This window comes from Symphodus melops (assembly GCF_947650265.1).
Source record: "Symphodus melops genome assembly, chromosome: 6".
In the NCBI taxonomy this organism is placed as follows: domain Eukaryota; kingdom Metazoa; phylum Chordata; class Actinopteri; order Labriformes; family Labridae; genus Symphodus; species Symphodus melops.
The window spans coordinates 4,508,627-4,532,680 of record NC_136696.1 but is presented as its reverse complement, the minus strand read 5'-3'; the positions used below and the strand labels follow the sequence as shown (position 1 = coordinate 4,532,680).

General features: G+C 43.9%; 1 protein-coding gene across 1 annotated transcript; it reads right to left on the bottom strand.

Annotated features, from left to right (window-relative positions):
• Positions 1–277: 277 nt before the first annotated feature.
• Positions 278–24,054, bottom strand: sf3b3 (splicing factor 3b, subunit 3). Its single transcript, XM_079347113.1, has 27 exons — positions 23,906–24,054; positions 23,261–23,397; positions 22,185–22,340; positions 21,771–21,941; positions 21,090–21,262; positions 20,753–20,894; positions 20,042–20,154; positions 19,772–19,909; positions 19,486–19,589; positions 18,839–19,004; positions 18,647–18,742; positions 17,628–17,700; positions 17,179–17,330; positions 16,399–16,554; positions 15,684–15,839; positions 14,464–14,607; positions 14,097–14,219; positions 13,831–13,985; positions 12,927–13,101; positions 12,228–12,433; positions 10,956–11,112; positions 8,089–8,214; positions 6,216–6,428; positions 6,000–6,098; positions 2,353–2,496; positions 1,824–1,928; positions 278–1,708 (listed from the first exon to the last, which is right to left on the bottom strand). Exons 2-27 carry the CDS (start codon positions 23,328–23,330, stop codon positions 1,568–1,570), a joined length of 3,654 nt encoding a protein of 1,217 aa, XP_079203239.1. The 5' UTR covers positions 23,331–23,397; positions 23,906–24,054; the 3' UTR covers positions 278–1,567.

Genomic DNA, 24,054 nt, shown 5'->3' with positions numbered 1-24,054 from the left:
TTGACAATTTAGAGCTGCTTGAACTTTTGCACCAACAGTGGCATGAAGTCCCCTCGAAGCGATGTAACGGCTGAGACTCATGACTGTTCGTTATAACAAACCAGTGTGATTAAAAATACAGTATACCTACTCCTGAACTTTCACCATTTAAACTTTAGTTCTACAAACCGAGCTAAACATGCAGCTCAGCGTTTATTTTAGATTCATAAAGTTATGTACAACTCAATTCAGTCTCATCAGTGCAAATGAACACATAACTAGAGCTGATTGGCCGCCCTCGATTAAAACAGATAAAGCTTTAACGTTCGTCCAGTTCACTGACAAAGATTCAACATGACTGAATTCATGTTGACAGCCAACCAGGGCACAATAACCAGACTGTTCTGCCTGCAAGATCAGGATCAAATGAAAGTAATTTAACTGTTGATTAAATAAAAAAGGCATTAACTCGTTCTAATCCTTCATTATGCATGTGTACAAACTCATTTAAAAAAGGTCGTTTCAAACGTGTGATGTGTGAACGGTGGAGGTGGGTGCAGCTCTAAACGTCTTGGCCGAGCTCTGCTTCTCCACACACACACAGTGACAGGAAATGACACAAACACATGGTATTATAAAGCACAAAAAACAACAACTTTATTTACAAAAAAAAAAGAGACCACTGCCCCCGTCCCACAAACCCCTGAATTCAGTGACTACTGAGGAATGCTATGTCCGCGCTTGTGGCTGAGGTTGGGAATTTTACAGCACTGAGAAGAACACCACCCTGTGCAAACCTTCAGTATTCTTCCACCCACCCATTCAGAGCGACTTCGGCTCGGACTGAGTCGGCTTTTTTCTAATTACGAGTCGTCAATAAAACGCGTGCTTTGATTAGCCAGTGGCTAAGTTGTTATTTTAAGAAAGGAAGGAGCAGGCGTGTGTGAAATGTGTGTGTGACGCTCATGACAGCAGATACTGTGAAAATAGTGTTCACACATCTGTTGGTGGGAACCCTTGCAGTGGAAGATTGAGAGCTTCCTGCCAGGGTTTCCATTTAATGGCATCTATGCACGTCACTTCATGGGTGGTTGGTTTCTGACTGCAGCACACAGGAGGTGTGAGTAACAAAGAAACTTCTCAGGACTGAGTCAGCTTACAGAAGGTGGGAAACTGACGGATGTTCACACAACCAGTGTGGACGTTCACACGCTCTAAATATTGAAGGTCCGTTATGGTGACATCTTTGTTTCATTATATTCAGGTGTGGGCCTTACCACAGGCAGTCGTTAAAAAAATACAAAAAAAGTCCATCAATGTGTTCTTAAAAAGGGCATACTGCCGGCGAAACAGTGTGTGTGTGTGTGTGTGTGTGTGTGTGTGTGTGTGTGTGTGTGTGTGTGTGTGTGTGTGTGTGTGTGTGTGTGTGTGTGTGTGTGTGTGTGTGTGTGTGTGTGTGTGTGTGTGTGTGTGTGTGTGTGTGTGTGTGTGTGTGTGTGTGTGTGTGTGTGTGTGTGTGTGTGCGAGAGACAGAGTTATGGTGAGCAGAGTGCGTCTGTGTCCACCTCTGCTGTAGGACACCGTTTGATTAGAAGGCGTAGCGAGTGCGAATGTCCTCCAGTTTCTTAGAGACCTCTGGCGGCGTTCTGTCCAGCTCCTCTGCAACACTTTTCTGCTTGTGAGGGTCCATGCTGTTAAACTGCTCACACAGATCTCCATCGATCACATTCTGAAGACGAGAACACAGAGGACAGAAGGTGACTCAGGGTGTATCGTTTGATGCTGAAATGAACTTGGAGAAAAGATTCACAGGGGAAAGTTACTCTGCGGAAAAGATCACAAACCTTAACTGGGAAGTAGTACGACCTAAAGCTGAGATGATCTCTGCCACACATGGGGGGGAACTCAGAGCGCATGTGCATCTCTAAATGCTGGAAGAAGTCGTGGTCCTGAGAAAGAGAGAGGTTTGAGAACAAGGGGAGCGGGAGACAAATTTAACCCAAACTTATCTTTCAAAAAAAGTGTGAAAAGATTAAAATGTCTAATCACTACATTTCAATAGTTAATCATGATCAACCACATTTTTACTGATGTTTGAAACTACATCAGTTCAGATTTTAACCATAAAATTGTTTGGCTTTTGTTTTGAAATCACTTTACTTGCTGTTTGAATCCAACCCTGCTTTTATTTTGAAATAAAGTAACCAGAGGGAAAAAAAAAAAACTGCTAAAAAGGTAAAAAGTGAACGAAGACAAAAAAAAAAAAAGGTGAAACAGTAAATGCAGACAGGCCGAGCAAGCATGTATATTATAGAGAGGAGACTAAGGTGTTAGTCTATCAGGACAGCAGACGCTTGTGAACGTTTGTCATACCTCGTGCGACGTGAAAGGGACCAGTATGCCGATGCCTCCGGATATCGTCGTGTAGACCAGCGACTCTGAACCTCCAGGTATCAGAGTTGTTTTCTGGAGAGAGAGCACCGTCTCTCCTACATGGTAGTTCACAACCACTTCAGCCTGCAGAGACAGAGGGAGAGAGTCAGGAGGAGATCTGTGCTGATTCACTCTCAGGACCCCTTACTGCTTTTCACTACCGGAGGTGACTTAGTATTTACATTCCTTCATGTGACCTTCATTATTAAAACAATACATTAGAAATGTTATAGTTCTTAAACATTTCCATGTTGAACCCATGAATCTATTCTGATGTTGATTTCCTGTTGTGCAGCGCCTGAGACTTGTGTGTACCAGACAGCCAATAGAAAGGGTCAGTGAGACAAAGCAGCAGTTTGGGTGCAGGCCAGGGCAGGAACAGGAACTTTACTGTGATGTGCCCCGTCTCTTATCATTGGTTAATGATTAATGGATGAAAGCTGAGTGACATCAGCCAGGCAGGGGATTCTGTTTGAGTCAAGCCAACGACAGGCTGAGAGTTGAGGTGAGTTTTAAGCCTGTTGATGAACCATGACATCCCGCCCACCTGTCAATCATCTCAGCTTCGTTTCTACTGTAAACATGGATTTTCCGCCTGTTGTGTGTTGGTGACTTCCTGTGTTCCTGGAGCCAGCCTCAAGCAGTTTAGCACTTCTGCAATGGCTTCACTTTTCACTAATGGAGGTTGATGCTCGAGGAACACTTCACTTGTTCTTGGTGCACTCCACATTTTTTCCAGTTTAAATTTGTCTCGTCTGTTAAGAGGATTGCTCTGAGCACCGCCCGTCAGCCACTGTGAGCGATCACACCTGAAGCTGTGGAAAGGCTTTCTCCTGCATAACGAGAATTATAGTCTTACTGTGAACATTGTATTCATATGTAAAACCAAACTATCAACTTTCAAGGCAAATACAAGAAGTCTACTTTTCGTGCTGCAGGATGCTTTCTCTTGGAGGACACTTAGAAAAAGCTATGACGTGACTTCAAGGCAAGTTTATTTATACAGAACATTTCAACTACAAGGCAATTCAAAGTGCTTTACACAAGACATCAAAGGCATCATGACAGTTTCATTATTAAAAAATGAATACATTGTACTAGAATAATAAATATAATCTGATTATGTATCAGGAGCATCTGAAAGTGTGTTCTTCTCAATCTGGAGGAAGAATCTGGTTTTCAAACGCTCACATAAAGCTTCTCTGATTTGAGGTGTTGTGTGAAGCTTCGACTGACACGAAGTCAAGGCTATCCAAATATCAGTTACTGGACTGACCCCTTGATGAACTTCTAGCCCCTTTCACAGTCATGAAAAATTATACTCTGCTAAAATAAGAAATGTGATCAGATATCCAACTGAAGCCATTTCAGGTCTGCTCAAAAGGTGAGTAAAAAGTGCACGTACACACACCGGGCTCTGTGCTGATTCTACGGTCTGAAAGACACACACAGTCATCGTCTGCAAAGAGGAAATTGGTCCGGATGGTCAGACCTAATCCAATAATCATCAAAAACCTGCTTTACCAATAATTAGAGATGGTAATCAGGATTTACCTCCAATACAAAGACAGCATTGGGCAGTAATAAAGCCTCAGTATTAGCCTGGGACTTTTTGGTCTCGTGGCGTCAGTGTCACATATGTTGTGCATGCAACTATGTTCCCCAGACACAACTGAGTCAGACATGAAGCAAACACAGCTCCGCTAATCAGCCAGCGGTGGATTTGGGGGGTGGCTGAGATAAAGAGCTCTTTATTCCTCCTTCTCTCGGGGGCAGCCTCCAATTATCCCTCTCGAGCTCTCCCCGAGAACCCTGAATGAGCGTCCACTGGACACAACGTCCAAAACAGGACGAGTGTTAGTCAAAAAATAAAGGATGAGGCAACACTTAGCATGGCGGCGCTTTAACATCAACAAGATTCAAAAGGTAACTAAGAACACACAGCTTATTTCTCAGATGGCATCATGCATGCGTGTGCACAGCTGGAATGAGGGTCAGAAAGGGAGCAGCACCGGGATGCACCAACAATGCACAAGTTCAAGCCGTCATGGTCTATCATTTGGGGAGGTGGGACAAGAGAGAAAAAGGTTGACCGTCTTCACATTAGTACTGAAGGTCTCTGTTGCACCTACATGCACTAACTAAACCCAGCGTGGGCTTCACAGACTGTGCTGGTATTTATTGGGCGTACATTTAGATCGGAATGCATTTAATTTAATACATGATAGCCTGAAGTGAAGCCGTGTATGGGTAATTGAGTTCATCCACTCTGATGCAAACAAGCACACACAATTTTGGATAAAGAATCCATGCGTCCACACCCACATCTAAAAACAGACGCAGTACATTTCCAAACCCAAACACATTTTCAATCAAGCTAACAAACACTGTCACAAGGACATCTGGGACCAACTTATGTCTCAATCAGAGGGACTTTCCCAAACTGTCTGCTACCTAAACACTTCCTGACCACAACTTCAATCTGGGATGACTGATCAGATGTGCATTTCTTCATTCTGTCTGTTTGCACAATTGCATGTGTCAGTAGGCTAAACTTGTGGTTGCCGGTATTGTGCAGCTCAAGTGTGTGCACGTGTTGACGGTTGGAGGAGGCAGATCAGGGCACCAGGCCAGAGTCCTGCACCAGGCCACAGTCCTGCACCAGGGAAGAGTCCTGCACCAGGCCAGAGTCCTGCACCAGGCCAGAGTCCTGCACCAGGCCACAGTCCTGGTGGACAGTCTAGAGTCCTGCACCAGGGCAGAGTCCTGCACCAGGCCACAGTCCTGCACCAGGCCACAGTCCTGCACCTTGATGGTGGCTTCTGCACCAGTTGCATGCGTCAGCTTTTTATACAGCTATTTAGGTCAAAGTGTGTAAGACACAGCCAGCTTTAAAGATGTCAAAACAGGTTTTATAAACTGGATATTAAACTGTGGAGGTGACAGTTTGTCATCTCTTTCTTGTTGGGACGTCGTGTCAGCATTAAGTGCAGCCTGCATTTCATTTTTCCTTCACAAAATCTTGAAATGAAATCAATAAAAAGTAATTGATGTTCAGACATGACAGGTTTTTTTTTTTTATGCTTCTTTAGCAAAAGCATGGAAATAGCCTTCACACGTTTTATCCACGTTCAGGCCTGTCTTCACTCAGGATCATGTCAAATTAAAGACCCACTTCAGAGCAACAACAGCTGCGAGCAGTAAGATCTGGCTGTTAGAGAATTGATGTCCGCATCGTTTCCTGCAGAATACGTGATGAACAAATTCTGTAAACACGCAACGAAACAAAAACAAATTACATCAATACCTGTTTCGCTACCACGGCAACTGATAATCAGAACCGAAACTTATTGGTTCAGTTTGGACCGTGTCAGTTCCTCTTCTCTGCGTCGGGTCGTAACAGACAGGTGTTTGGGTCTTCAGGACACGCCAAATGGAATAGAGAGGTATCATTGAATGTGAATGGACCATAACTGTTTTCTGTCTCGTTTTAAGAGGATTTGAGTTCATGGTACCATGGATTCTTAAAAACCTCTGGTATCAAACATGTTGACTGTCAGATCACTTTCTAATAATGATTATTTTACCTTTTGTGACGCTCCGTTGAGGAGGCCTCTATCCCAGAGTGCTTTGTTTCCTGTGGGGTCTTCGTCCACATCATCGCTTGTATTTGGGGGAAGACGCACCTGAGAGAATTACACAGAAGGTGAAGACGTGTTTATCCTTTAGCTTGTTAGCTTTAGAAAGCTTCACAGGTTTCTATACACACACACACACACACACCAAGGGGTCCTCATACTCACGATGCTGATGTTGCCAAACTTGTCAGCGGAGGCCATGGTGTCGTAGTCGAGCAGGCAGGCCGTGGTCACCCAGCGAGGATAAGTGTCGTCAGCGAAGATGATGAGCTGGTTCTCGTTGCGTCGATAGCGAACCCAGAACAGACTCTCCTGAACGTCGGACACGATCACACGCTGGCCAACCGGGTAGATGCCCGTCACCAGGTTGGGAACATGCTGAAGAGGAGAGTAAAACATGTGAAGGTTTTTATTGAAGGTGTGATGTTTCCATGTTCAATTTGACAATGTGTTTGATGAACAGCTTCAACAAGCCCAACCATCAAGCTGCCGTATCGCTGCCACCTGAACGGACTCCTCCAAATGTCCTGACCTGCCGGCTCATGTACGCACGTCGAAGAAAACACGACACAAAAACAAGATGCCGAAGTGGCAGAGTTCACAATAAGACGCTAAAATAAGAATATCTGTCCTCTGCCTGAACTATAGCAACTGAAGGCGTGAGGAGAAAACATAATGCAGCCATTCAATTACAGGCGCGGAGATCCTAGCGGCTGCGTGCAGAAGTCACAAGGTCTACAGGTCACCACCTTCTCCCACACGCTCCAGGTCAGTCATCCCGATAACATCCTGCTGCATTCTCTAAATAGCTCACTCTGCCTCTGTGCTGCAGGAGAAGCTACGGAGTGAAAGATGAGCAGATAGAGCTTCTTCTTCAGTAATGGAGATGCTAACCTGCACGTGGTACGGGCTAATTTTGGAGTGTGTGTGTGTGTGTGTGTGTGTGTATAAAGCAGGCACTTTGACAGACGGCACTAATTCTGTCCTAAAGATTTCGTGCTTCGGAATTCCATCTAATCTACAAAGGAAGCGGTGGAAGTTCAGGAGACTTTCCATTATTGAATTAAACTGTTAAAGTTCTCATAGAAAGGCTTTTGTGAACTGTTAAGATGTAAAGAACATCAAGGTCTTCGCAGGAGGACACAGAAACAGCATTTCACCTTCATGGCTCTTAAATTGGATCAGATAAGAAAAAGGATTTCCCACAAGTTCAGATTCAGAAACACAAACGCACTGATTTCAGCCAATCGCACATTTACCTTCTATATGTGGTGGATACTCATTATGTGGCTAAAACAACACACACAGTTTCTTAAAGAAAAGTGTCCGTCCACAAAGACCCAGAATAATTCACAGCGAGCAGTAACATGCACGATGATTTCCTCTCCCGTTAATTCATTTAAATGTGAAGAAGTTCAGAAGAATAAAAACAGAGGCAGTGCGTGGAAGGACAAAGAGAAATTAAATAGACTGATAGGTACTTTAGTTCACAATGATCCTCTAATATCCACTGAGTGACATGTCTGAAGCCTTGCTCCTGTTTAAACAGTCAATGAGAATTAGATGGAGGTGTGGTCAAAGTGATCCGAAATTTTGACCACCATAATCCAGTCAGTTCATACAGGAGACAAAGTGTGTGCTTTAATGAGACAAAGAGGCTGCAAGGATGTTTAAATAATCACTTTACATCACAAGGATCGAGGCTGATGAGAGGGGAAAATAATCCGAGTTCACGTCAGAATGACTAAAATCCAAAACTTTATCAACAAAGTGAGTCAGTTTCAACGTTGACTTGTAAGATCTGCAGCTTCTTTCTTCTGCTGTCTGAACGTCACAGAAGCAGGCTGACAGACGTAATCAAGCGTGACAGAAGAGCACAGTGTGTGTGTGTGTGTGTGTTTACACACTGTGCCTCTCAAACTTCAACACTAATGAAGGGATTTTCAGCTGGTTTGCTCAAAACTAAAATGTAAACACTGATTGGACATAATCCCGTCCCCCATAGTCCCGTCCTCCTGTATTCGACTCGTCTCTTTACCTTGTTTTCACACTTGCGAAGCAGCTTCTTCTTGCCGAGGTCGTAGATCCTCAGCAGCTTCCCGACTCCCACCAGGACTCTTCCTTGAAACGGAGCGATGGCCAAAGGCACATCTTCAACAGGCGTCTGCCAATCAGAAGCACAAATAACTTATCTTTGGAAATATCTTCAGAAAACAGCAGATATGAACAAGCTTCAAAGCCAACTCTGCCAAAGAGTTGTTTACCACACAACATTGTTCATTGTGACACATTTTCACGATCACAACATTTAGAGAGACATCGGAACAAATAAAAAAGGGAAAACCCCTGCAAACGACTCTTCTTCATCATGGGACTCTCCGACTGGGGGATTTGGCCTTTTTGATGATCACAAGTTCTGTTTTTAAAAAACATGAATCCTGTGAGGACAAAAAACTCTTTATTCAAAGAGTCTCGTACTCATCGGTTTTCCTCTTGTGGAGTTTGCTCTCCTACGAGCTCAGAGGTTCACACTCATTCTTTCGTTTAGTCCAGGACGCCACACGCTTTATTTTTAACATTCGACTGTGTTCTTTGAAGGGAAGCTACGTCTCCTCAAAGCTTGTGAGCAACAATGACTGCAGGTGAATTCTCAATCGTTCCATGTCGGGTACAGTATGTGTCTTTTTAAAGATGGCAGCTTTGTCTGCGTTTTATTCTGGTATGTTGGACACAATGCACTTTATTCACATTAAAACAGCATCTTCTGCGAGATTTTCTGTTTTTTTTTTAGTTGAGCACAGCAGCACTTCACAGCTTTATAGCATGAAGGAGCAGAAGCACTGAACTGCTGTTCAAGCGGCTCTCTCTACACAAAGGTTTAGGGTTTGATTCCCAGCTCCTGCAGACACGCGTCTGATTAGTCCTCGGACAGTAAGTCCCAAGTTGTTCCCAGTGCATGGTGTATGAAAGGACTAGTTTAAGTCTAAGTTTAAGTCTAAGTCTAGTTTACACAGCAGCGTGAGCCGTCAGTGTGTGAAGGTTAAAAAGCTTTGAGTGTTTCGTTTTTGGGCTCTCGCAGGATTTCTTCTTGTTTTTGTGAAAAACAGACAATTTATACATTTTAATGAAACACCATGTACCTACTGCAGGCTGAGTGTCCTTACATGGCATCCAAAGATGATTTAATCACTTTAGAAAATCTGGTTTTCAGAAAATATGCTGGAAAAAAATCCAAAAAAAAACCCTAATCAAATCTAAAATATTTCCCCTTTGGGTTTAAAGAAGATCAGATTCTAAAGGGCGACAGTCATGGTGAAGCCAAAAACCACGACTATGACTTTACAATTTCAGTTCAAAGAGGGAGGCCACATATCAGAAATGAACCCTTGACCCAATGTAGATAAATTATATTTTGAAACAAGATTACAGTGGTCACAAGTCAAGTTGTATCAGGCGTCCTTTTCGTATCAAGTAATTACAGACAACATAAAACATGTCTATAAATGTCTTACTTCTTATTGCATCTGGGCCCTTAAAAGTGTTTGAGCGGTGTTTTTTAAACGGCGCTGCATCAGTGAAGTCAACGGCACGTTTCTGTCTTTGTCCTGAATGTTTCTGTAAAGTTCAACATGGTCGAGGTCTGTCCAAGAGGCACAGGAAGTCATTTCAGTCTCAAGTTTGTGCCGCTGCTGTGGACTTCAAACAGGCCCGTCATCGCTTTGATTCATGTTTTAGCTTAAATGTAAGAGTCCAACGTCTCGCCCCGTCACCTCATTTAAAGACCGCTGAGCACAGACAAACATGGGACTTCATTGTGTTGCTGATTTTAACCCATCAGACTGAATTTCATGGTCTGCTGCAGCAACTACTGGTGAGAGCAACATGACTGTCGAGTCATGTCGTCATGGATGAGGCTGTCAGAAGAACTGCTCATCCAATAAGGATTCAGTTGGAGGTGTTTTATAAATATCTTCACTCAGTGGTGGGTCGTCTTTCAGCCAACAAACTTTGATCTTGTGATTCCTGATGCATCCTTTTCAGATTAAAGACATTTCAGAGCGCAGGAACTTTTTCATAGTTCTAGGATCTGTTTCTAGAACCACACTGAGAGAAACGTGATCAGCTCATGCTTCAGAGAGGATCTCTCCCAGCACCGTGGTGGTGTGAATGCACAACTATTTCAGGCTTCCAGCTTTCATTAAAAATCTCCACAGGGGGTTATTTAGTGTCTTCCTACAAACATGCCCACATGAACAAACGCTTGCTCACCAGGGGTCTTTAAGAAGATGATGAGTGATGATGGGGAGATACGGTGGTACAAACAGTTCAGTGGGAGTATATGTTAAAGGTTAAGAAGGGCAAGAACAGCTTATGAGTTCAATATGTTAAATTCACCGTGTCCAACGAAGAGTCAATACGGACCTTTTCTTCCAGGGTTAGGGTTAGGATGTGAGATGAATCTCACCGTGTACTCCACGTACACTTCACACATTAGGACACAATGTCCAACGATCTCATTCAGAAATACATGTACATTAAAGGGGATTTAGGCCTGCACAATGTGAGAGTAATATGCCATGTGCAATAACAATAAATAACTGATAAATCAAAAAAGCCACTTCCTTGTAACTCTTTAAAAGCTCTTACTGGACAAATCAGGGGGGAGAAGGAGAGAGAGAGAGAGAGAGAAGAGAGAGAGAGAGAGAGAGAGAGAGAGAGAGAGAGAGAGAGAGAGAGAGAAAGAGAGAGAGAGAGAGAGAGAGAGAGAGAGAGAGAGAGAGAGAGAGAGACAGAGAGAAATCTATGCACTGAGTCCGTCTTCTTAATGTAGGTCATCGAGTCAGTGTGTCATTAAGTCAGTTTCAGTTTTTCATCTCCTCCCAGTACCTCCACTGTCAAACTCACCTTGTGCACAAACTCCAGCTTCTCTCCTCCCCCAGTGAGCCGATACGTGTAGATAAATCCTCCAGCCACCGATCTGGGGTTGAGAATCATATCTTTGGCGACACCCACCAGGACGTACCAATCATCCCCTGTGTTGGTGAAACGGCAAACTGCAACACTGAAAAAGACCAAACACATGAAGGTAGGAGGTGAGAACGGCTCTTCTTTTAAAAAGACTCCACCGATATCGACGAGTTAACTCGGACAGCTCAACACTGAACCGGTGCTTTTTCTGCTGCTGATTCCAGAAGTAAAATCTCCTCGTTCAAATCCTCCAATGACATTTCACAAAATCCTCAAACCAAGAGATCGAAGCCTGTAACCAAGACAACCAGCTTCTCAAATATTCTAGGACTATAATAGATTTCATTAAAATAAAACAGAAAAAGTACAATACACTGTGCATGTTTTTCTTCAGGAGTCAAGGAACTACAAATCCCACAACCCATTGCAAACGACATCACTTTTTAAATGCAACTTGTTATAGTATTTTCACTCTTCATGCAGGTGTTTTGTGTTGAGTGAAGTGACATTCACTCCAGCATGACGAGGTTACCAACACGTTTTGTGTTAGCGAGCTGGTGAGGCTATCGATTCACACGTGTGTGTGTGAATATGTTATATACTGTATAGTTTACAGGATTAAAGGTGGGTTAGGGTTAATAATGCTAATATGCTCGAGTGAGGCGGTTTCTTCAGCAGGACTGATGAGAATCTGAGTCTATAAAAGGTTTTTCTTTGTATCAAAACAAAATAAGTATTTTCTTCTGACTCTAACAATCACGCGCACAAAGAAGAAATAAGATTCTTTGAAAAGGTCCTCGGTCTGGTTTGTCAACCCTCGATATCGACTGAGCAAATTAAATCCAGTTCAGATAAGAAACAGTTCAGAAAGAAGAAGTGAGATTCTGGGAATATTAGGGTGCTGACATTAATCACTGACAAGATAAGATCATGAAACATGGTCACACTCTGACGTCATGGCAGACACAAACATCTGTAACAGACTGTGGCGTGAACTCAGACTTTAAACCCCTCTACAGACACAGAAGACGCTCTGCATGTGGAGTCACCTCTCAGCAGACAAGGAACACAGAGAGCAGCCTTCCCAGTTTTAGCTCATTAGGATTACTCATAATTCTAACAAGCAAATCATTACACCGTGTGAGACACAGTGATTTCAGTAACACATTTCTCATGTCTCTATGTCCTTGTGATGCTGAACGGACTCACCTGAAAGCAGCCTCGTTCTGCTCCAGCTGCACCTGGTCCAGCGTCGTACCCTGTATGGGGTTAATGAGACGCACCAGAGAGGCCCACTGTCCCGCTCCGGCTTTAGGAGCGCCAAAAATGGCTTCGGGTAGATTCTCGTTGAGGAAGGCGGCAGCCATCTCAGCGGCAAGCTCTCGTTCATCCTCACCAGCCGCCTCCACCATCTCCTGCAGCCGTCAATAAAAAAACAACAAACAAGGCAGGTCAGCTGAGGAGCAAAATGAATAAATTCCCTCGGGATCAATAAAGTATGTATGTATGTATCTATCTATCTATCATAAAGAAACACTCAGCTGCCATTAACCATCAAGTCTTACTCTGAACAGCATTATTGTGCAGGATGTTAAAGTGCACAATAAAGCCAAGGATTCAAGGCTTAAACTTTCTTTATCTTTTTGTTCCAACTGTTTTCACATCACTATCTTCTATTCACAACAAAAGGTCTTTAACGGACAGGTGATGCAATTTAGTGTCAAATTAAAACACTGACACTTTCATTGGTTGGCTGTTTTCAGACTGTACCTCTATCAAATAGATCATATGATAAAATAAATGTGTGATTGTCTCAACTCGCACTCAATCGTCTTTCTTATCCACCTCTTCAATAAAAACAAAAAACACCCCGTCCCTCCCCTTTCACACTGAAGGTGCAGCTCCTACCTCAGCCATCTGCTGCTTCCTCTGAGCCTTGGTGGCCTCGGTGTAGGCGTTGTGGTCGGTCTCGATCAGAACCAGGTTGTTGGACTCGGGGTGGATGACAAACTTCCGGGGTGTGTACTGCAGAGGAAACGCCACCTGGTTGAAGACGGCTCCCAGCTTCTCCAAAGCTAAGATTCTGTAGGACAGATAAAGAGAAGAAATCTTTTCAAGCTGATGGGTGACGGCTGAGTGATGTTTGCACGTAGGACTTAAGTTCAATAACTGTGTTGTAGGTTATCAGGGATTTAAAGGCCTTGTTTTCTTTATTTACTTTCTATACAGGCTGAAACGACCCCGTTTACAAAGATATAACCGTCTTCCTATATTAACATTTACACTATAAATTCAGCATAAAACGTCTTTTTTTCACAATAAGAGAAAAAGGAAGCTTGTTCTCTTCAGTATTAGTTTTAGTTAAACTTTAAAGGACAACATAAACAAATATTTTTGAGGACTGCGTCGCTAGTCCTAATTACGCTGCGAGTCCATTTCTCATGTTGCGTGAGGCTTCTCCCCGAGGTGGGGCGTAACTTTTATTGGAGATAAATGACTTGTTACACAAGAAGAAGTCAAACAACATGTTTTGGCAGCCGCCGGTTTCCATCAATCAAAGTAACTTTTCTGAGTGTGTTTTTAAGGCCAGATTCTGCTGCGTGGTTTTTGGGATGTGAGATGATACGATTCCATCGAATAGCAAAGAAAGATTGACCGAGTCTGAGGCCAAAGCTCACACGCGATGCAGCAAGGTTGACCTCTCCAGTTCTGAACTATACTGATTAATAAAAACAAATGCTGCACCATGTGAAAGTGAACAGTGACGCGTCTCTGAACGAGGCAGTGGCAGTAAGAAGACGCGTGTCCGTACCTCAGAGTGTTGGTGGAAATGGCCACGATGCCTTCTGGGCATTGCTCCGATGCAAAACCAGAAGCATACTCCAGCGTTTCATATGACAGAGGGGTCAGATGGAAGCGAGACTGGTATGAGTAGCTGAGCCAGGAGCGACTGGACATGGCCAGCACCTGTCAGGGACGAGAGAGACAAACAGCTCGTGATCGAGCAGCCAATAACACGTTTACAGCGACCAAGTGGACACTTCTTTACGATTACATGGAGAGTTTTGAGACACGTACAGCTTCCTGTCCCTGCATCCTGACTCGGAAGAGTTTGACAGGTCGTGATCCCAGGTAGCGTGTTCTCGTGTCGGAGAGGTCGCCCGTCACTGGGTCGAGCACGGTCCTCAACAGCACGCCGTTCTGAGAAAGGAGAACAAACGTGAGCATAATGTCAATATACAGAAGCAATCTGTTTGCTGTCTGCTCAGGTTTATACTCATTCGACTTTGCTTTAGGATGTTTCAAACTTTGAAAAAATGTTTAGCACGTTTGCCAAAAAAGTCTTTTAAAATGATGTTTGTCACTGATCAGATGCTGACATGAAATGTTTTGTTCGAAGAACAGTCAAACTTTCACGATCCGTTTGGTGAAGGAGAGCGGATACCTGAAGTCCTATGTTGAGGTAGAGGAAGCCGATGGTTCCCTTTTCTCCCAGCTCGTCCTGTTTCTCGACCCCGCCCATCTCAACGATACACAGACTCTCGGGTTGGGCTGGCAGAGCCTGCATGCTCAACGGCTGAAGGCAATCCTGTCAATGACAAAGATTCAGAGGGTTAAAATCACGAAATAAAAGAAGACAGAACAGCTGAAAATAGACGCTCTTCTCTGCTTTGTTGGACGGACTTCACGAATCAGTCATCAACACGTTTTGAATATTTAGAGGCCGATTCAAAAGGAGAGCAGACTGATGTATCTGCCAATAGAAACACATCAAGTGACGATTGGTGTCAGCCAATCTTATCACAGATGTGCACTGATTTTTTTTCCACTAGTCAAAAAGCATTAATTTGAGTTTCACTGTATTACACTGGCGGGTCTCTGTCACCAGCAGAGGGCGCTGTATGGACTACCATATCGTCACACACTGTTATTCTCCAGCTGAGTGGCCATCTGGTCTTTGTTGTGCATCTTTGATGACTGCATTTGAGGGATCAATGTATCGAGCTGTACAGATCGAAGAACATACGTAGAGAAAGACATGAAAGGACATCAGCACTATATTAAACTCTGATCTGTTTGTTTGCTTTCTTAGACAACTTGAATCAATCAAATCCATCAAGAACCTGGTGTTCATCTTTGTCTCTTTCAGAACATTTTCTTACCATCAGGACGGCTTTGATAGTTAAGTATGGCATTTTTTTTTTGATTGGTTCATAGTGGTTTCATAGTGACGGTCAGTTTCTCACACTTTAATGAACCGCTCATGATGACAAGTTACTGGGCTTTGTGAACTTCTGGCACGTTTGGGTTGTTGACTTGATTTAGAAGGTTGACTTGGTTTGTTGGTCAGATGAGTCAGCAGCTCAGTGACGTCTGTCAGCTGATAGCTGATGTACATTAGACAGGTTAGGCTCTTTCCTCTGAGGCTGGGTGTAACTGTTGTGAGAATAAAGATTGAAGCACTTATCTCTGAAAAGAAACCAAACCAATTTTTTTTGCAGGCGGGGAGAAATTTCCATTTCTGGAAGTGTTCTGATTGTTGTTTCACACGACATACTGAAATGTTTTCAGAATTATTTGGATGCAAAATAACAAGAATTCCTCCAAAACAGCATGCGAGATCAGCTGAGGCAACATTACAAAAACGTTTGTATGTGTGCATACCGAAGGGTCCAAAGAGATGATCCTGACTGTGTTGTCCACAAGTCCCACAGCAAGGAAGCGTGAACGTTGCTCTCCGGGTGGAACGTTAGCCAGGCTCATACAAACCACGTCGGCAGACATCTCTTTCCTCTCAGTGTACTCGTTCAGCTGGCCGGACTAGAGGGAGGCAGAGGAAGGTTACACTTCACTTACATCTAGTCATTTTCATGACAAATCACAATCCAGATTTCATTCAGACGATGAGGTTCAAGTGTCCCATGATGTGAAAGGCTGAACGTGTAACATCAGGACCACAGCATTACTTAAAGGCAGGGTAGGTCATTTCCTCCAGATACACTTTTTAAATTTTTGGTTGAAATTGTCTTTATGTCCTGACAGTGATTAAGATCTTATGTCCTCTGAAAAAAGAAAATCCATCATCTGCAGATGCAAGTCTGTAAAAACTTCGACCAATGTGGGATGACGGTTCATTTTTTATAAACCAATCAAGCCTCTCTACCCCATGCATGCACAAGCCCACACTCAAAGCATGAGCTGAGGTCTACTTCTGGACCAATGGTGCTAGTGCATGTACTGTAGGTGAGGGGCGGGGCTTTTAAAGGAGCACAGAGGGGAGGAGGTGAGAACGGAGAGGATGCTACTTTCAAAAAACATGCTAGTTTTCAAAAATGACCGACCCTGCCTTTGAGCAAATCACTGAACTTAAAGGTCTTACCGGGTCCATCTCAAAGTAGACCAGCTCTCCTCCGGTGAGGGCGATGACGACCTGTCGCTGGTTCACAGCACAGCGGACGATTGTTTTCTTTCCTGGAGTCTTCCACTCGTTCACACGCTTGTCCGCTCGAATGTGACGGATGCCGTCTGGGTATACCTGGACGAACAGAGGGACGAGCAGGAGAAAAATGAAGGCAGAAAGGTTGGTGAGGTCTACATTTAGCTATTCTTGCTGCGCCACATGGCCTGCGCTGTGAGTGGAGCGTCACCGCCCGGGAATATGAGTAATAATAAGTGTTTAAGACTACAGAGACTATTAGGACTTTAAATCCATCTGTGCAGTGTTTAATTATTCACGACTATGTTTGTAGTCATTTTTTTAATAATTAACATCTAGTTCAATATTTTAACCCTCAGAAGCCGAAGATCACGGCGATGTGCTCAAACCACGTGACCACCTCATCATGTAACTGCACAGCGCAGAGCGAACGCAGAGCAATGCAGGCACATTCACTCCAAAGTGCAGGCTTCAAAGTTTTCTACAGCTGCTCTTATTCGTAAATAATTGCAACCTGTTTTTATAAGATTTCAAATGCTTCATTAAGCAGGTTTGCGATATTGCAAAAATTAATATAATTTTTCAAACAAATAAGCTCAGGATTCAAAGGGTTAACTTGTATGAGATGAATTTCCCCCCCGGGAGAAGAATTCAGTGTCTATCTGGATGTGTGAATCTTAAATATCTGACACTTCAGTGTCATTACAGGTACACAGCACCCACCTGCACCAGGGCGTCTTCACCGAGCAGAGAGCAGGACAGGGTGGGCGTCGTTCCCAGAAACCCAGAATCAGTCACTTCCTCGACCGTCTCTCCGATGGACAGAACCAGAGTGGCGTTCACGAAAGACACGATGATGTAGGCATCGAATTCATCTGAAAACGAAAAGAGGACATGAAGTATGGATTAGAAAACCAACACTGAACGCGTTTGAGGCTTCATATAAAAACAAAACGAGACGCTTTACGTGAGAAGAAGATACCTTTCACTCGTGTACTGAGTGAACGGTTAACACACAGAACAAACACTTTATGTGATGTTGAGTTGTGAACATGACTGTTAAAAAAATCTGTGAGAAATGCATTTGTTCCAAAAGCCTTCTGATCTACGTTTTGGATGACTCTGAGCCGACATCATAAAACGTGATTTACAAGAGTCGTCAAAGTTTTTACCTTCCACATGTCTGCGTACCGTCCACACAGCGTTGGGGTTACCGGGCAGCTCGGACACGGCCATTTCTGACACCTTAAAAGGAATAATAAAAGAAGAAAGACAGGAAAATGATTCAATCCACTTCCCAGATGTTATCGTGGCACTGAAGGCTCAATCCAAAGATGTCAGTCTGTCGTTACGCTTTGAACGACCTTACGTGACTAAAGGCCCTGACGCACCAAGACGGCAAAGAACTAACGGCCATGAAAACCGCCTGTGGCGTCGCCTCACGTCTCAGACAAGAAGTCGCACGCAAAGAGTAGAGCCAGACAACCAGCACGTACGTTCTGCGCCTGCGTGAGGCGGCGCTAGTCCGTCGTTATGAAAGAAGAAAATTTCTTTCTCACAGCTGTGGCGCATCACTCACGGTATTATATGTAAACTCTAATGAAGAATAATGTCTGATAAAAGAAAAAAGAAGTTAAAAATGGCGCTGGCGTTGTCAGCCCGGATTTAATAAAGAGGAAAAAGAAAAGAAGAGGCGACAAGAAGAAGCAGCACTAATAAGTGAGATACTACAGCGGCGTGCGTCGAGAGCTGGAGATAAACGAGACACCCGAACAGCCAATCAGAGAGATTCCTCTCATCAGCCACTGACTTAACATGTTCAATCAGCCAAAACAAGGCAGGCGGGAAGTGACGCAAAACACACACGGTTGACTGGACGGCTTTGTTCGGAAAGTCTCACAAACATTAAAGATAAGTGCATGAATCACACGCACAGAACTTGTGCTGGAAAAACAGCGCCCGGGCCTGCAGCAGGACTTTTAACCAGCCGACTCAAACAGATGTGGCCGCAGATAAGTGCTCACTGTTTGATGAGGAGAAGAGACAGGAAACAGAGGAGTTTGTGTTTGTGCTGATTTCAAGTGGAAACATGAAACGTATCATCACTATTCAGCCAACACAGTGTGTGTGTGTGTGTGTGTGTGTGTGTGTGTGTGTGCGCGCGCGCTCGTTATCGTTAGTGTGTTGGTACCTCCAGTCCATGTCTGAGGACCCTCAGAGTAGAGCGGGGTCCACGTCCACAGGCAGCATACAACTGTGGCGTGTCCTCGTTTGCCAAATCAGCAATCTGTATGAAGAAAACAGAAACACACACACGAGAGTCTCGTCAATGAAGAGCTCAAATTCACGCTTTTAATAACAGCAGCGTTCGTGTCGCACTGACCTGGCACGACATGATGGGTGATAAGTTCTCCTGTTCGTCCACCAGCACGAGGTTCTTGAGTGGGCGGGGCTGGAAGAAGAAGGTGTCTCCCTCTTCGAGGGGCATGGCAGAGGAGAACTCCGGCTCCTCGTCGTCGTCACCCAAGTGAGCGATCTGGTAGAGGTAGCTAAAAGAAGCAACACAAACACACCCACAAATAATCACTTCACAGTGAACACGCCACTTTGTGGTGGTGTGCAAAGTCTGAGCGAGTACTGCCTCGCCCTGCATAGTGCACTAATTGTATCCCACAATGCATTGTGAAAAATGGTGTAGGTACCATCCTACATCGCTGTTGATTACTTTTTGCAAGAGCAAAATGGCGTTTAACGTCTTCAGGGACGAGAGAAGAGGTGTGACCAGCTGCACGTCACACTTATGACACAGCAGTGATAGCAGTCGGTGGGTGAGCGAGTACCGTCCGACAGGTTTTTTTATTCTATTTATTGTCAAATGAGTGCGCTACACAAACACAGCTGGTGCACAGAAACAAACACAATCAAGTGACATTCTGAATGAAGTCGAGGAATCTCAGATCAAAGAGGTTCAAAGTCGTGATCAGTCAAAACAAATCACTGAGTGAAGAAGAAGAGTCGTTACAGACTTACTGGTTTCCAAACTCTGAAGACACAAACAGGAAGCCGGTCTTCAGGACACACATGGCTGTAGCCACAGGGATCGTGTCGAAGTACTTCAGCCTGATTTCAGTGACCTAAAGAACAAAAACACCGCCATCTTTAAACGCTTCATCTACGGACTGAAGAATCAGTCAATCCACACAGCACCAAACTTAAAGACCCCTCTTTATTATTCCCGTCGTTTCTCCGTGAGAGTCTGACTTTGAAGGAGTGCAAACAGAGAGCAGTATGGATGAATGATTATCCATTCACTCACCATTTCTTCATCTGTTTCCAGGGTAACCTTGAAGATGTCGCCCTGCTCGGTCTGGGCCAGGAAGAAAAACATGGACTTGGTCTTGTGGGTGGCTGAGCAGACAAATATCATGCCCCGCTCCGGGTCATCCAGGTCGTTCTGTGTCACAGGAAAAAGGCAGAGACTAAATGAATTCAAGTCAGGACGTGTGGAACAGTTTAACAGCAAGTAGAGGGAACTTTAAAGAACAATCTGTGTTTTTCATTGTTGGCTTCTGTACTGAGCACTGACCCTGCGGCGTGGGATGGGACAGCGGATGTCAGGCTGGTCTCCAAAGTTCTTGTAGGTGATGTAGTTTTCAGAGCAGATCAGGACTCCGCTGGGCCCATCGGATCCTCCGGGAACTACACAGACAAGTGTTTAGTATTTTATAGGCTTCTTTAAAAAAAAAACATGCATTCAACAGCAGGAACGGCCTTCGATTTTCAGGCTGCGTGCGTATCGTCGTGCTGAGATCAGAGAGGTACTTCTTTCTCCAGAGACAGTCAGAGAAGAGACATGACAAACTCATCACATCTGCAACACTTTGAACCCTGCGTCTTACTAACACTGCTGAAAACAAATCCAGACTTTTCTTTAAGATTAAAGCAAGACATTTAAAAGAATAAACTCTTAAGATGATTGAATAACATTGATAAGATTGATGTTATTTTGGACACTTTCAGGTCAGAGCAGCAGCCACCTGAACTGAAAAGAATGTGGAGCATCTTGTGAAGTTTACAGAGATAAGAAATACTTCACCTTTTGACACATCAGCATCACTTTGTCATAAATATCCAGACCCTGAAAAGAACACTGACTTGGAGGAAATGGACTCTTTGAGGGTTTCACTTGAATCATTTTCATGCAGGCGGATGGCTGCTCTTCTGATACGATATTCAATTCCTTAAAAATCGACCCAACTCGCACAACAATGTTTTACAATTGCATCTGAATGCTAACCAGTAATGAGGAAGTTCCCGTGCTCCTCCAAAGCCTCGCTGTACTTGCGGACAACGTGATTCAAGCCGAGGTCCAGCTCGTAGAAGGTGAGCGTCTGTTGAGTGTTGGCGGCCGCTTCTCCTGTCGGGTCATTATCAGCTTCCTGGAAAGAGAAGACGTCGTTTGTAATGAGATCATCGTTAGGCCCAAACAGCAGCTGAGCATCCAAAAAGTAGATCAGAGAAGTTTGATCTTTCTCCAGTGAACGTCAGAGAAGAGACATGAAAACTCATCACATCAACAACACACAACGGTCGGTAACCGTAGTAACCGTACAGTCACAATAACGTCTGCGTACCTCGTAGTCCATTTCCAGGCAGGCGAACATGGGGTTTTCAAAGCCTACGTCCACTCCTACCACGTGGTAGACCAGCGTGTTGGCTTTGTGCGCCTCCAGGGGAGAGGAGATGGTCAGTCTGGCAGCTGCGTCTCTGTTCAGAATATAAACCAGCTTCTGCTTCTCGATGGCTCCTAAACGAGGGGACAGAAAAAAGGACAAGGTTTGATTTCACAGAGTCTGACGCACTTTAAATCTGCAGGGATGTGCTCAAAGACAAAACCTACTGAAAACACACTAAAGAGTCAGAACACGGTTTGAAGAGCAGACATTGAGCTGGACGCGCGTCTCAACCCCGGCCTATAACTCTGACTTATGATTGTTGGCTCAGTGGTTACTTTATTCAGAACAAATAAGAAAAATAAATAAAACACTTTAAAAACAAATTCAGTGAGACATCTAATGCACAAAAAATAAATAGATCTGTTTTAATAGAACAAAACTATTTACATAACTTCACCACAGCAGTCTTTGTGTGATTTGGATAAAACAAGCAGACTGAAGTTGTTTGTTGCAAAAACTACATTCTTTTAGAGGGAGAAACACATTTAATATCAGTACAAACCTGAAATTATAAACCCTAAGCTATAGAAAAGTATGTGGACCCCCCCTGACTGGTAAACTGGACGTTATTTCTCTTACCTATCATCACAGCTCTGCCTTTTGGATCGACAGCCAGGAACTGACCGGGCACGATGCGTCTGCAGCCGCTCTTCCCAAAGGTTTCCTGATGGATCTTCTCAAACATGTTTTTGGATGGATGATATTCCAGGATGATGATACGACCACTGTCACTTCCAACCACAATGTAATCTGAAAAACAATGTGGCACAACGACGATCACCTTAATCTGTGCATCAGTTTACTGTCTACTTATGTCACAGGACTAAAGCCCAACATACTCGTGCTAACGGCTGGTGACCAACAGGGGAGGAAAATTCAAACTTGTGTGCTTAGATCAGAAATGTTCGATCTTTCTCCAGGGATCGTCAGAGAAGAGACATGACAAACTCATCATATCTGCATCACAAGCATGTTTCCTCTTGAGGTACAAACCTTTGGTTCCTCCAGTGAGTCTGAAAGCCATCAGGGACCGAACGATGCCAAACACCTCCATCGTGAGCAGAGTGTGCACTTTTCCTGTGTTGGCATCTGGACGCAACAACTCCAAGATCTTTCCCCTGGAAGTGACGATCTCCTGCAACTTGGTTCCTATAAAAACACAAACATCTCTTTTCAGTCTGGCTGTGACGACGTCTCATCGTGGTTGATGGCAGTTTAAAACTAGGACTGATAGAAGGCTGCTGTCAGGGACAACACAACTGTGTGAAACTGGAGCAGGAGAACGGCTGGATGCTTAAATACGAGATATACTGTTGCACGTTTTTTTAATCTACAGAAACAGAATAATTAAAACCTAAATTCATCAACAGAAAGCATTTTTACCTGATGCTAGGGATGTAACCGTTCCCCATCCTGCATCCACGATCACTCAGGATTTATTTTACAAAATGAGACTGTAGACCAGGGGTCTCTAACAGGTAGCTCGGGGACTATCAGTAGCTGGTAGACAGGTTTTGAGTAGCTCGTCTCGATCGATTAAATGCTGCATCATGTTGGCTGTGTAGTTTCCCGTCTTATTTGTAATATTTACACTCAGTTTCTGTCTCGCCTGTTTTCTCCTCACTTCTTTCATTTTCTGTCTCGGGAAAGCCAATACCCACGTGTCCGATTTAAAAGACTGTGGTGCGTCTTCAGTTTCTAAATCTTTATTTGCAGCAGCTCACGCTCATTATGTTATCACGTTTCATTTACAGCTTTGAGCCGATTTACCCCAATTTAACGTACGACTTGTCAAGAGCTGTTACATTCATTTTACTGTGAATTAATACTTTCGACACATTCAGAGTCATTAAAGACGAAAAGGCTCGAGGTCGACACACGTCTGGTCTAATAAAGCCCATCTTCAAGTGTTGCTGGAACCTTTTGACCTCTTCAAACCTCTCACGCATGTTGGTAGTCGATAAAGCCATGCAGAAAAAAACACTCTAGTCTAAGGGAATTAAAAACTTACAGACACTGCAGGACAAGAGTCATGAAACAGTGAACTAGGAGAAGTGTGCAGTGATCACCTGAGAAGTTTCCATGGATGGCGTGAGTGATGCCTGTAGCTCGCTGCAGGGTGATGTTGTACAGAAACATGGCTCTCTGTCTTTGACTTCCCCCAAAAGACTTAGTGAAGGGGCCGAGCACTGAGCCCAGCTATGACCTGCAATCAACAAACAATGAGTTCATACATGCACTGACTGATTATTTACATCTTCTTCCTACTGTTCAGTGTTTTAGCTGACCTGAGCTCGTATTACTGAGGAATCTTTTTCGCGACCTTATAAGACATAAAAACTCTGCAGACAAAATGCCGCCCAGTATAAGTAGAGGTAGTAAAAGTGTGTTTGTGTTGAAGAGGTAACAAGGCAGCAATGCTAACGTTAGCTTAGCAAATAAAAGACGTACTTTAGTCATATTACCGTCTTTGTTTTTTTTCCCTTGTTTACTTGGCTGTTAAAACGTATCTTTGCTCCTCCTGTGCGTTTTAAATTGAAGTGAAGAGCTTCACTTTGCACACTTTTTCTCGACTTTGACTTATAGTTCATTCATAGGAAACGTCACTGAAGACTTGTCTCTCTTTGTAACATAAAGCCGAGCACGCGCTCATCACGCATTTCATATGCATGTTATTAAAGACATGATGTGGATTGTTAACACATAATATTTACCGCAGTATTAATCAGGATGATTCAGATTTCAGGTGGATTAAGTCTCCGACTCTCAGATGTTATTCCTTTACCACCGGGGAGCCAACGATGAGCCGCCGTTTCTGGGTCCTTCCACTCAAACCGTCGGCACATTGAGGTGTCCAAAAAAG